Genomic DNA, 12,939 nt, shown 5'->3' with positions numbered 1-12,939 from the left:
TCATTTCGCCTGCTCTTCCCTCCCTCCAGAGTTGCCATGCCGCCACCCTGTGTTTGTGTCATACTTGGACGCACCTCCACCCAACTCGTCACACATGTCAACAGTAGCTAAATAGTTGGTCATTAAAGGACAGAACTATAAGCACATCTAATAGATGAGTGTCATGTATGATAACGCAGCAAGCTGGCTCCATTCTGAACATTTTAGAATCAAGCATCATACTACTGCACTATCTTACATTATTTAGCTAATCATAGCATGGTAAACAGACTAAGCTCAACATTCGGTAACCATTTGCACAGAATGCAAGTTTTGTTGTGGTGCTACCTCTGCCTCTTCATCCAAATCAGAGTCAGAAGGTTCATGCATAATGTGGCTGAACGAGACTGATTCTCCCAGCTAGCACCATCTGTAGCTAGCCATGTGAGTCTGTTTGTTTGGGTGGGGTAGCAGGCTTATGAAAGGGAACTGTCAATCAAGAGTGCAAAGTCCACGCCTATACAGCCCTCAGAACTGTCTGACCAAGGAGTTGAGCCTAACAAGAAACTGTGTTTTATCATACTTATTGACGTGTTTTGGGGATTAACGTTTTGATGGATGTTTAAAATGATACTCAACTTTGACACAAAACATAATTGGAACCATTTTATGTCGATTTTCCAGACCCTGGAAAACCCTAACCCTAACCCTAACCCTAAAGTTTAAAGGTTGAACTATCATCTTGTTCATAGCCACTCTCAGATGTACAGCATCCCAGTATAAACAGCAGGGATACTGATAGCCCCCCCGTTGCTTATATCCAATACCGTGGTCTGTCTCCGAATAAACACTACCAGATTAACTTGGCCCTGTGGACATTTTCTGTAGACTGTTGTAATACAGTAGTCATTTTTCTGTCTGTTTTTTTTTCTTTCAGTGAAGTGGTCAGGTGAAAAAATGGTTCTCTCCAGTAATTGTCTTTATGAGGCAGCTTGTGTATTAGATTAAGTCTCTAAGCCCAGAGCAACCTGGGTTCCAGTCAGGACAGAGGCTGACACCTCTGACACACAGACATACACTCAGGCTCGCTGAACAGGAGAAAAACGAGTTTCAATCCCAAAACCCATTAAAACAGAAATACAGACGTCACAAGTGGAATGGATTCTGAGGCAGAAATATGAACTTTGTCTAACTCTAGATTAGCTTCATCGTGTTACTTGTGTCTGAGCCACACTATTCCTGGAAACATTTTGATTGCTATTCCTTCACACCGACAGAATTACAGTTATAACTCAGGTTCTCGCCCCGGAACAGCAGACGACCCTGTCTATGAAACCTGTGATGTATTGTGAAATGCGCAACACATTTTGACAAGGAGGAAGTGGTGGTCTATGCAGGTCAACAAGCAGACATCTAGTTGATATATTTCCTGGAAACAATCAGAACAGCTCAAGGTGATTCAAACTCAGAGATTTCACTCGAAACGGACACAACACCTTTGTGGTTTATAACTGCCGTAAATACTCTGGGGTTTGACCCTACCCCCCCACCGTCCACAAATACTGTCCACTCAGCGATGTACAGTATTTACAATCAATCTCAGTTTGTTTCACTGAGCCCAAAAACGTGTTACGTTCAATCTCTTTTTTCTTCACAGCTCCACGTGACGATCAGTAAAACCGCGGCCAAGGTGATTATCGACTGCAAAGTGGTGGGAGAGAAGCCCATCAGCGCGGCGGGCAACATCACCATAGACGGGGTGGAGGTGCTGGGTCGCATGGTGCGTTCCCGGGAGAGGAGGGACAACTCTGCACCGGTAAGCATAACAGAGAGTCCTCCCAGACCGTCACCCGCTGTGTCACTCTGGACCGGCTGGCTTGGCTGGCCCTTACAGACCTGAACTAGTCAGTCACATACCCAACCGCCTTCCTTTGTACCGTCACAAAACAGGCCTTGTTCCTAAAGTGAGATCATGTCCTGACACCAAAATGTCAGGGCAGGGCAGGAAATGAGATGAGAAGCAGTCTTTGTTAGCAACCTAATTACTCCATGATAGAGCTGCCTGCACCTCCTATTCATGAACGTGTATGAGTGCTGTGCAATTAGGAGAATTCTTCTCTCATTCTCTCTGGAGATATTGTATGGAAAGTACTGTGTACATTAATCTTGTCAGGACACTTAGTGGGAAGAAAAGTTAGGATTTTTTGGTTCACACAGATATTCTTTCCCCTCTTAGTGATAATTGTTCTGTAAAGTGGTGCAGCTTGCATGCGTCCTCAACAATTTGAATTGATTTCCCACTTGTAATTGCAGTCTGGCAGTTTCATCAACATGTCGGTAAAGTTGAACTAGAGAGGTTTTGTGGCTCTGACAACATTAACAACATTAACCATTTGTGTGTTTGTGTGCTTTTTTTGTATATAGTTTCAGATCCAGATGTTCGACATTATCTGCAGCACCTCATGGGCCAGTCGAGACAAGTGCTGTGAGCTCCCAGGCCTGGTATGAGCCTACACTAACACACAAACACCTACAGCAACTCTGATCTATGTACTTGAAACAGATGGCTAAGCAGTCAAATCACTGCTCTTCCTCCGACACGTAGAAAACAGGTCACCTAGGGACACCTTTGAGGGCTCTGTATGTCAGACAATGTGACAGACATCACATGCATACCCAAGGCAGTGAAATGAGACACACGTGGAGGATTGATCTCCATGTGTTATATCAACAAACTGTGCTAACACCGCCGACTCCCCTCAGCCAGCAGAGCCAGTCTGTCAGCCAGTCTCCCCGGTGTGGTCCCTGTCTGAGACATCCTAATAACATCCTCTTAGTCACACTGCTCCTAAGCTCTAGAGCACTGCTCCTAAGCTCCCAGACTACTCCACCGAGATGCACTCCTGTAGGGGCGGCCACGCCAGCCTAGTGTGTTTATTGTGGGGCCTCACTGAAAGCTCTTTTTGTTATTGGAAAAGGAAAGGACGAATGTCGGAATAATAACTGTGTTTGTACTCCACCAGATAGCTATGATGCATTGCACCGCTGTGAGCAGGAGAAGGGTTCTTTTTCTCCTGTTGACAGAGTGATGAAACAGGGGAGATAGTAACCTGAGGCCCACTTAACACTGGGTTACAGAAGGCAAACTGAGGCAGGGGGGGAAAGCCTCACTGGCCACGCTTTTGTTCTCACCAGGAGAGATACTTATTTCTCTATCCTTTGATGCATATTTACATATTTCAACATAATATTTCCAATTTCAACAAGCAAACTGGTTTCAGGACACCAAGAGTTGTTTGGCTTTTATTCAAATGTTGTGTTGTTTGACAAAAAAAAATAAAGGATTTGGTTGGAGTTTGTTGTTTGTGCATAACTTCTTTTGCGTTTCCAGAGAGTGGAGGAGGACTGTCCTGCCATGCCCCGTGCCTGTACATGTTCCCAGGACAGCAAAGGCCCCCCAGGACCCACAGGACCCCCAGTAAGACCACCTCTCCCCTCCACCCCAGAGCAGCCATCAGGCAGGCAGGAAAGAAACCTCAGTCATAGACTGAAAATCCAAACTAGCAACCTGGGGTCCGTTTCACTAACGGTGGCTTAATATAGCGGCGCTATAATTAAATGCGGCGCTCAGGGACCTCGAGATTGGTATTCAAGCCTCAGGTGATTCCTCGAATGAGGATCAGCCTTGTGTCATCAGTGTTCACAGAAGACAGGCTTACAAATCTTCGATATGGGCGCGTGCACGCAGACATAAAAAGCCCTGAAGTGTCGATCTGTCGAAATGAAGATACTCCACTCTGCAGGGGTACTACATTTGCGCAGCATTCCGAATTATTGATCTTTATGAAGACGGAAAAATAAGATGTAAAATAGTGCAATACTGCCGCAATTAACAAGGCGAGGGAAATGGTTTGGCAAGAAATTGCTGACCGATTAAATGCGTAGGTCATACTAGCCCCAGTTATTGTTATATGTTCATATTTTAATAAATGAATATTGCTACTGTGGTGATATCCGCAGCAGGCTACAAACCATCATATCGCCACAATGGCGTAGTGGTATTGACTGCTGCCATAGGATTTATTCGACATTTTATATCAGTGGTTCGAATCCCTCTTCAGGCGCACTTTTTACTGCATTTCGTTGTCTGAATCTAATCTAAAATCTCATCTAAAAAAGTATTGTAGGCTATAAAATTATGGTGCAGGCTAATTTACAAGAACTGACACGATTACAATGGTGTTTGAAACCTTTGCATGAAATCTTCGGTTAAATGTAAAAAAAAAAAAAATGAATGACTTAGTCAAGTCTCGAACTCTCAACCTTTGGAACTCGAGTCCACAGCCTTAACCACTACGCTAGCTAGACCGCTGTCATGACGGCAATGCAAGTTGAGACAATTACTTCTTTTTTTTTTTTACACTCTTTTCTTTATCTATCTATCACACTTTCAAAATATCAAGTTATCTATCACACAATCAAACTATCTATCGATCGATCACACTTTCAAAATATCAAATTATCTATCTATCACACAGTCAAACTATCTAATCAAACTATCTAATCTATCTATCTCGTGTGAAGTGGGAACTAATATTTCCTAAAAGACACATGAGGAACTTTCGTTCAGGGTTTAGTTTCCGCCTGTGAGCCTTTTTTGACGCACGGATGACTATAGCCTGTGTTTTAGCCTGGTCGGGACCAGGCTAATTATATCTGACTCAGAAGGAGCTCAACCAAGCAGCGAATTATTTGAGCCACATTGATGGCACCGAACGCAAGCTAACATTTTCGAGGCTTAAAACTTTATCGAGGCTTAGACCTTTATCGAGCTTCATGGAATAGGGCCCTGGTTCTCCAGTGACTCCCACAACAACAACAACAACAACAACAACAAAAAGTAGTTTCGATTAAACATTCCCTCTGGCGGGGGCAATGTCACGCAATCCTGGGGATGTCCACCAGCCAGGTTGTTAGGAGAAGAACCCAAACAGAGTGAGAAACCTCCTATGTGCTGCCGGAGAGAGAGGATGTATAATCGTTCAATTCCACACACGCAGCAGGTCGAACCTGATACGGCAGTGCAAATAAATGAGCTCATTTGGAAGGTGGTGTTGTGTAAGCGCTCAGGGAAAATACGTTTCAGGGCTGCTGAGGGCCACGCTCTATAAACATGGCAATGTTTGAGAAAGTAATTATATGGATATCGATTTATCAAAGCAGGTTAGGCTACCCTCTCCTGTCTACACATATACATTTTCAAATCCATATGTCTTTTTCCAACCGAAGCCGGGGAAGATCTCAGTAGCATCCATGACCATCCCTTTTATCTGGATGTCGTCATTGGCTCTGATGGTTATTGTACTTAATCCTTATTATAACTATGGCAGCTGTACCTGAGTAAATGTGGGACTTAGTGACAGAAGACACAAGCATCACTGCTCAATCAAAGTGTACGCTCTGTTTCTTCTCTTTACTCCAAGAGCTTCTTTCATCAGTGACTTTATTGTCAGGGGCGTGTGCGGCACGTTAATCACATTTGCACTTGTCCTGCTAGCGGCTCCGCTGAGGCCTCCAGACATAGGAACTACCTGACTGCCTCCAACGCCCCGCAGGGGGGCAATTAAAGCAAACACAGGAAGAGGAAGCAGGCCAGATGGGACAATTACTTGCAGATGCCTTCAGCAGAGTCAGTGCAGGGACTTGCCTGTGTCAGCCCCTGCAGCCAGTGGGGGTTGACTGATGGGTTTGGGGGTCCTTGGCCTATTTACTGTCTCCATATGTATGGAGAAAGGGCGTTGGTCAAACACAGAATCATAACATATGTGACGGCCAGCTGGTGAAAGCGGGAACAAATCAGCAACCGACCAAATGTTCAGACTTTTATTCTGAAAAATTTAAATACATTTCAACGTCGTTGAAAATCAATGACACACTCGCTAGTCAAACCAAAATATTGTAATCCCCACTGTTACCTAGTTGGTATAGGGGATTACTCACTGAATCCATTGCATTGCAATATTTTGGCTTGACTAGCGAGTGTGTCATTGATTTTCAACAACGTTGACATTTATTTACATTTTGATTGGTTGCGGACTTGTTCCCGCTTTCACCAGCTGCTGTCACATATGCATTTTGAAACAGTGAATCGGTTTATAATAATAATCCATATGGTCCAAAAAACTTAAGCCTATTAGATGAGAGGTTTCTGGTAAAAAGTATAACAATATTAATTTCCCCTGTACCTGTGTAGTTAAGGCTGTTATTACTGTAGTAAGAACATTGTATTACTGTTCTAATGTTACTAGTATGATAAACGTCCAGTAATTTGTGACATGTGACACAGCGTGATTACCTGTGTGTTTGTGATCATGTGTGAATGTGTTCCTTCCAGGGAGGTCCTGGTATTAGAGGGGCCAGAGGAGACCGAGGGGAACAAGGCAATGGGGTAAAGTAAACTGTATTCAGCTTCAATCTCACTGCTTACATAATATCGTGCCTTTGTATGTGGGGCCACCCAGAACTTGGACTCGGAGAAATACGATGGAATTTCCAAGGAATTGCCCGAAAACAGTGACAAGGATGTGGAAATTCATAAATATACAATGTGTGTGTAATTCTGCTATTTTTGGAGGATGTCACTGTTTTCGCACGCTGAGTAAATCTTGCCACCTCATGCTTGCCTAAAACCTTGTCTTGTCCAAAAAGAGGCTTCTCTAGGTAACAGCTAGACAGATCTCATTATGGCTTATTTGAACATATTTGTAGACCAATACTGTGTTATTACATCTGTCTGAACTCTGCACAGTCAGCCTCCGAGGCTGGTAAGATTCTGCCCGTCAGTCGCTACAACTCACTTTTATACTAGGTAACAAAGTTACCACAGATGTGCAAAGCCATGCTAGGAATACATTGCATTACGGTCCTCATAAACCCAACCCACGATGGGCATAATCTAATTCCAGTTGTATGGGGAATGGGTAAGTCAATTTCCTAGAGAATACACTTATGTAAACACAGTGCTAATGAATGCCTCTGAGCTAAGCCGTGTAGTCTTTCCGTGGTGCTTTGTTTTATCTCATATTCATTGGTGGAGTCCGGGACCCAAGGCTATGGCATTGTGTTCCAGCAACAAGAGCTGACAGAGCGTAGCTCTAAACTATGCTGAACTCAGTTGTTAAAAGCACAAAAACACTAGTGTCAAGATGAAGCAAACTCCAAGTTAAACTTACATCTGATGAGGTATGTTGATCATTCTGTCGTTGTAATGGTCATTTCTTTTGCAGGGGCCTCAAGGGCCTACTGGTGAGCATGGTCCTCCTGGACCACAGGGCCCCCCCGGGCCTCAGGGACCCAGCGGTCTGTCCATTCAGGGGCCTTCGGTAAGATACCAATATGACCTTCTAATGTTCTATGTTCTAATGCTTTGGTCCTCATGTCGGGATCCAATGTAATGATCAGACTTTTCTTTAGAAAAATGTGAATACATTTCTGCGTTGTTGAAAATCAATGACACATCGCTAGTCAACTAACGCAGCTTGTTTTGTGAGCCTGCTAACAATGTACAGTAGTGTTATAGTTAACTGGGTAGCAGTGGGGATTACTCACCGAATCCATTGCGTATTTTGGCTTGACTAGCGAGTTTGTGTTGTGATTGTCAACAACGTTGAAACGTAGTTCTGTGTTTCAAAAGAAGTCACATTTTGATTGGTTGCTGACATGCGGACCAAATGATCAGACTGTGTCATATGGTCAAACCTTCCTCAGGTCACACTTTAACTATACACAATAAATCACTAATGTGAAAACACATTGTACACCGACCCTCTGGCTGTTCTGTATGAAATGTCAAGATCGACACTGAAGAAATCACTCTGCGCAAACCTGATAGTGTCAATCAATGAGTTATCTTGTGGCTATTATTTTTCTTTCAGGGTCCTTCGGGGGAGAAGGGAGAGCAGGGAGAGACTGGTATACCAGGACCACAGGTAACGCTGCATTCATCAAGTCCATTTACTTTGATCTACCACAGACCGGGCTCTGTTTTTCTCCCGCAGAGAGGACGTTATCTGATTGCTGTGGCCTCTGCATCAAACACCAGGGAACAACTTAATTAACTCTGTCGCTTTGTCCATTAGATCGACCTTCCAATGACTGAAACATTTATTATAGAGTCATAATTGCGAATATGCCATGCTCTACACACAGGGGCCGGTGCGAAGGCACAATAATTACAGCCTCTGACGGAAAGAGAGGGGAGACAGAGTGTTCTGATACACCACTGTGAGGTGAGGGAGATAAGGTGAGGCGCTGGGAGAAGATGCCTGTCGCGAGGTGTCTCTCACACACCCGGCTTCCCCCTGCTGCTACCCGTCTAATGGAATCACTCAAATGTAAAAAATCATTAAGAACTCCACCATTATTAATTACTGAACCCGGGTTATAAAAGAGATCGCAAAATTAACGGCGTGCGGCGGAACTTTGTGACATGAGAAGGGAGGTTCGGCTGAGATATTAGTTGCCGAGGTGGTATTTAGTAAGAGGCAGGGATTTCAGTGCCCGGTCTTGTTCCATTGTGATGGGAAGGACAAATGTGGCCGGCTTGAAATGTCATGGCAGGTACACCAGATATGGAAAAGGTTTGTCCAGTAATCTCTCAGCTGTTGGCCAGTGATCTGTAAGACATTTTGTACTTCTGATGGACGACCTGAGTTCAACTTGCTAAATGTTAGTAAGTAAATGATTTACTGGAAGATAGCATGATAGCATACAACTTTCTGATTATTCTATCTGCTGTTAATACTGTTCTCGATTACAGCATCAAGTAAACTTGACCATAAACATAAACCATCCACACCCCTGGCTGACCACCTTCCTCTGCCTCTGTTGTCTCATCCCGTCACCCACCCCGTGCCCTCGTCGCCTCCACCCAAACCCCCTGCCCAGTCCACACCCCTCCAACCCCCCATCCAGTCTCTTTCTCCTCAGCCCCCTGCCTCTCGTCCTTGTCCCTCCACACAGTCTGCCCCCCCCCCCCCTCACCCTGTTCTCCCCCCTGACTCAACCACCTCCAGGCTTGTCATTGGCAGCTCTATGGTCAGAGACATTTACATTCCCCCTTCATCTGGCGGCCCCTCCAAGGTTCACTGTCTCCCTGGTGCCAGGGTCCGTGACCTCCACCACAACCTCTCAAGCCAGACTGTTCTCCTTTCACACCTGGCTACAAGGTTACTTCTTAGGAGTCCCCTTTGTCAACAACTGTGACCTGTTCTGGGAGAGGCCCAGCCTACTGAAGTATGATGGTCTCCACCCAAACCAATGCTCTCTAACCACATGGCCTTCTCCCTCAGGCATTGACATACTGTAGAAAGTACCGCTGATCCATGCCTCCGCAGGTCTCCATTCTAATAACACAGTTCCTGTAAATGGATCTGGTAGTATTTTCTACAGTGCAACTTCAGGCATCACTACCCCAGATCTGACTGTTTCATGTAACGCCATGACATATGCCTGTAGTTCTAATACAGAGACTCCATCTCCAAGACCGTACCCGACTTTGATTTTTACCCAATGTACAGTGCAAAGCAAAGGCTCCAGACAAAATTGTAATTTTACAAACCAAACTAATATTTCAACCGTACCTCGGTATATTCCACTACAACCAGACATATCTTTAACTAACGTGGTTCCACTGAATGTTAGTTACAATCAATGATTTTAGTGATTTTATCAACAATTTCTTCCACTCAAGTAGGCAGGGTAAACGAGAGGGTGGAATTGCCACTATCTTCTCAAACAAATCTAGTTGTACTAGGGTCAGCTTTGGTGATTTCTCCTCGTTTGAGTATATTGCCTTCATTCTGAAGGCTGAACCAGCTATACTCCTACTAACATTATACCTCCCTCCTAAAGTATGGGCAGGTTTTCTCGACCAATCTTTTGAACTTATATCACTCATCAGCACTCGTTATGATCGGATAATTGTAAATGGCGATTTCAATATCCATGTGATTAAGAAGACTGATGCCAAAGCCATTAAGTTCCTTAATTTTTTAGACAGCCTAGAGTTAAAGCAGCATGTTACTGGGTCTACCCACAATCTTGGTAACACTCTTGATCTAGTCATCTCCAGAGGGATAAATGTCACTGATCTATTGGTGAACGATATTAATGTGTTTGATCGTTATTGTGTATTTATAATGTCCTAATAAATGCCTTAACAAACCATCCTGAAACTACAATTAAAGCACGGCACCTGGATACTAGAGCAGAGCAGCAGTTTGCCGAGCTAGCAGATTCCATAGATCCCAAAAAAAAAATCTTCAACAGTGAACTGGGGGTCACACTTGACAGAGTAGCTCCTGTAAAGACTAAAAAAAGGTCTTGTAGCAAAGTAATGCCTTGGATGAAAGATGTTGGTGACCTAAAAAGATCCTGTAGGAAAGTAACATGGAGGAAAACTAAGCTACAGGCTCACCGTTCTAAACTGAAAGAATTGCTACTTAATAAAACAGTTTGAAGTGAGAGAAGGACCCAAAATCCTCTAACATTATTACAGAGAATTGTGGAATCTCTAGGGTTTTGTTCTCCACCCTTGATAGACTACTGAATCCAACCCCTCTTCGACGCACTCAGTCAAGACATCTGCTTTGAAATGTGAAGAATTTGCAAGCTTCTTTAAAGACAAAGTCAACTCTATAAGGGCAGGCATTGCTAGTACAGCTAATAAGTTTGGTGACACACCCAGAAACAGCCCTCCGAAAATTGAGATGTTTTAGAATTTTACGGAATCTGAACTCTGCAAAATTGTAACTCAAACCAGCTCCTCAACATGTGCTCTGGATCCAGTCCCTAGTCATTTCTTCAACAATGTATATGATAGTTTGGCTCTCTATTCTTAAGATAGTTAATACCTCATTGGAAAGTATATTTCCTACTGCCTTTAAGACTGCTGCAGTGAAACCTCATCATCTAGATAATACTATCCTTATTAATTACATGCCTATATCTAACCTACCCTTCCTAGGCAAAGTAAAAAGTGTTTTTTAATCAGCTTAATACCTTCCTCAATGAAAACAGCCATTTCCAATCAGGTTTTAGATCCAATCACAGCACAGAAACAGCCTTAGTGAAAAATGATCTTAGACTTGCTTCTGACTTGAATCAAGTGTCAATCAATTCTATTTTAGATTTGAGTGCAGCATTCGACACCATTGATAATAACATTTTAATTCACCTTGAGAAGTGGGTTGGTCTCTGATAATGGTTTTAAACTGGTTTAAAACTTACATTACTGGGAACTGAGAATTGTATTTTAATCTTGGGGATCATGTTTCTGTAAAACTTGACTTACCTTTCGGTGTAGCCCAAGGGAGCTGTCTTGGTCCCTTGCTATTTCCCTGGTATATGCTTCCATTAGGTAACATCAGTAGTCAACATAATGTTAATTTCCACTGTAACGCAAATGATACCCAACATTTCTGTTGAGGCAACAAACCTAGACAGCCTTTGCTGTTTGCCGCCTCTTTGGCTTCCATAAATCAGTGGATGAATGACAACTTTTTAAAGAGGATAAAACAGAGATATTTTGACTTAGACGAAAATCAATGAGAGACACCCTTTTCAGTAAGCTGGCTCACCAGACCAAATCACAAGTTAAAAGTCTAGTGTCATATTAGATTTAAGTTTCAAACCCCATATTAGTAAAGTGGTCCAGACACCTTTCTTCCACCTGAGAAACGTTGCCAGTATGGCCATTTTGAACACGACAGGATGCTGAGAAACTAAGCACCTTCATACATCTCTGACTCTTTTTAATATCCTATCAACCACAAAATGCCCTTAGATCCTCCAATGCTGGTCTTTTAATCGTGCCCAAAGTACTCCACAAACAAAGCAAGGAAGCTGCTCTTATGTACCAAAATTGTGGAACGCTCTACATCAAACTGTGGACATAAAAAAAAAAGGGGAAAAAAAATACCTTTACTGGAAGGCTTTTAGCTAACCCAATTTTAGCTTGTGCTTTATCCCCTAAACATTTATTTATTTATTTTATTACATTTATTTATGCTAATTTGTTTTTTAATTTATTTTCGTCTATGCTGTTGTATTTATTTGTTATTGCCATATTTATTTGTTGTTGTTTTAATGGTTCAAATGTAAAGCACTTTGAGCTGCATTTTATGCATGAAAGGTGAAAAGTTTAATATTAGTACTATTATTATCTAAGATAGGCAGAGAATAGCATGCCTCAGATTTAACCTCATAACATGGAATTCCTCATTGCCCTACAAAGATATGTCCAATCATGTAGGAACATTTCCTTCATGTAGTTACTAAATTCCAAGTCAATATCTAAATTAGTTAGAATCTAAACATGTCACTCAGTGACACACACATATATATATATATATATGTTTAAGTGTGATTTGGATCCAGACAGTCTAACCATTTTGTTTTCCAGTCACAACTTGTTAGAGGATCCCCTGGGGCAGTCCCCCCCCCCCCCACCATTGAAATAACACACCCCTGTGAATGTCTGCCAATGTCCACAATGCCCTGCTAGCACAAAACAGACCCATCCACATCCCACCACAGAGCTGTGTGCTGGGGATGGACCAGCAAGAGCACAGAATGAACTGTAATCAGATTTGTTGACATAGTTCAATTCCCCAATGTACTGTGGGGATAGGACAGGGAGAAGTGAACACTTGGTACATTGTTGTTGGCAGTAGATACAGAGTACGGTATGGTCTTTGCGAGCCACTGCTCCATCCATAAACAGGGCACCGGTGCCCCGCAACACACTTTTTTACAAAGTAATTATGCGTTTTGTCAGGTGCTCAGAATATAGATGGGCTCTGCAGGAGTCGTATACCTTCAAGGACCGCTGTGATCAACAACGGGCGCAGAGAATATCACACCTTGGTAACATCCATCACAGAGGTCTCTTTCCTCTCC

The 12,939-nt window shown here is 43.1% G+C and overlaps 1 protein-coding gene across 1 annotated transcript in view; it reads left to right on the top strand.

The window, feature by feature from the left end:
• Positions 1-12,939, top strand: part of col14a1a (collagen, type XIV, alpha 1a) — a 76,870-nt gene that overhangs the window by 48,463 nt on the left and 15,468 nt on the right. The window contains exons 30-35 of the mRNA XM_080540150.1: positions 1,637-1,795; positions 2,404-2,481; positions 3,371-3,457; positions 6,374-6,427; positions 7,266-7,361; positions 7,914-7,967. Of these exons, the coding sequence (XP_080396276.1) occupies positions 1,637-1,795; positions 2,404-2,481; positions 3,371-3,457; positions 6,374-6,427; positions 7,266-7,361; positions 7,914-7,967 (528 nt within the window). The remainder of the gene's footprint in view (positions 1-1,636; positions 1,796-2,403; positions 2,482-3,370; positions 3,458-6,373; positions 6,428-7,265; positions 7,362-7,913; positions 7,968-12,939) is intronic.

This window comes from Nansenia antarctica (genome assembly GCF_963989245.1).
Source record: "Nansenia antarctica genome assembly, chromosome: 10".
NCBI lineage: Eukaryota > Metazoa > Chordata > Actinopteri > Argentiniformes > Microstomatidae > Nansenia > Nansenia antarctica.
Note: the sequence above shows the minus strand (reverse complement) of the source record. Positions and strands in the feature narration are given on the sequence as shown.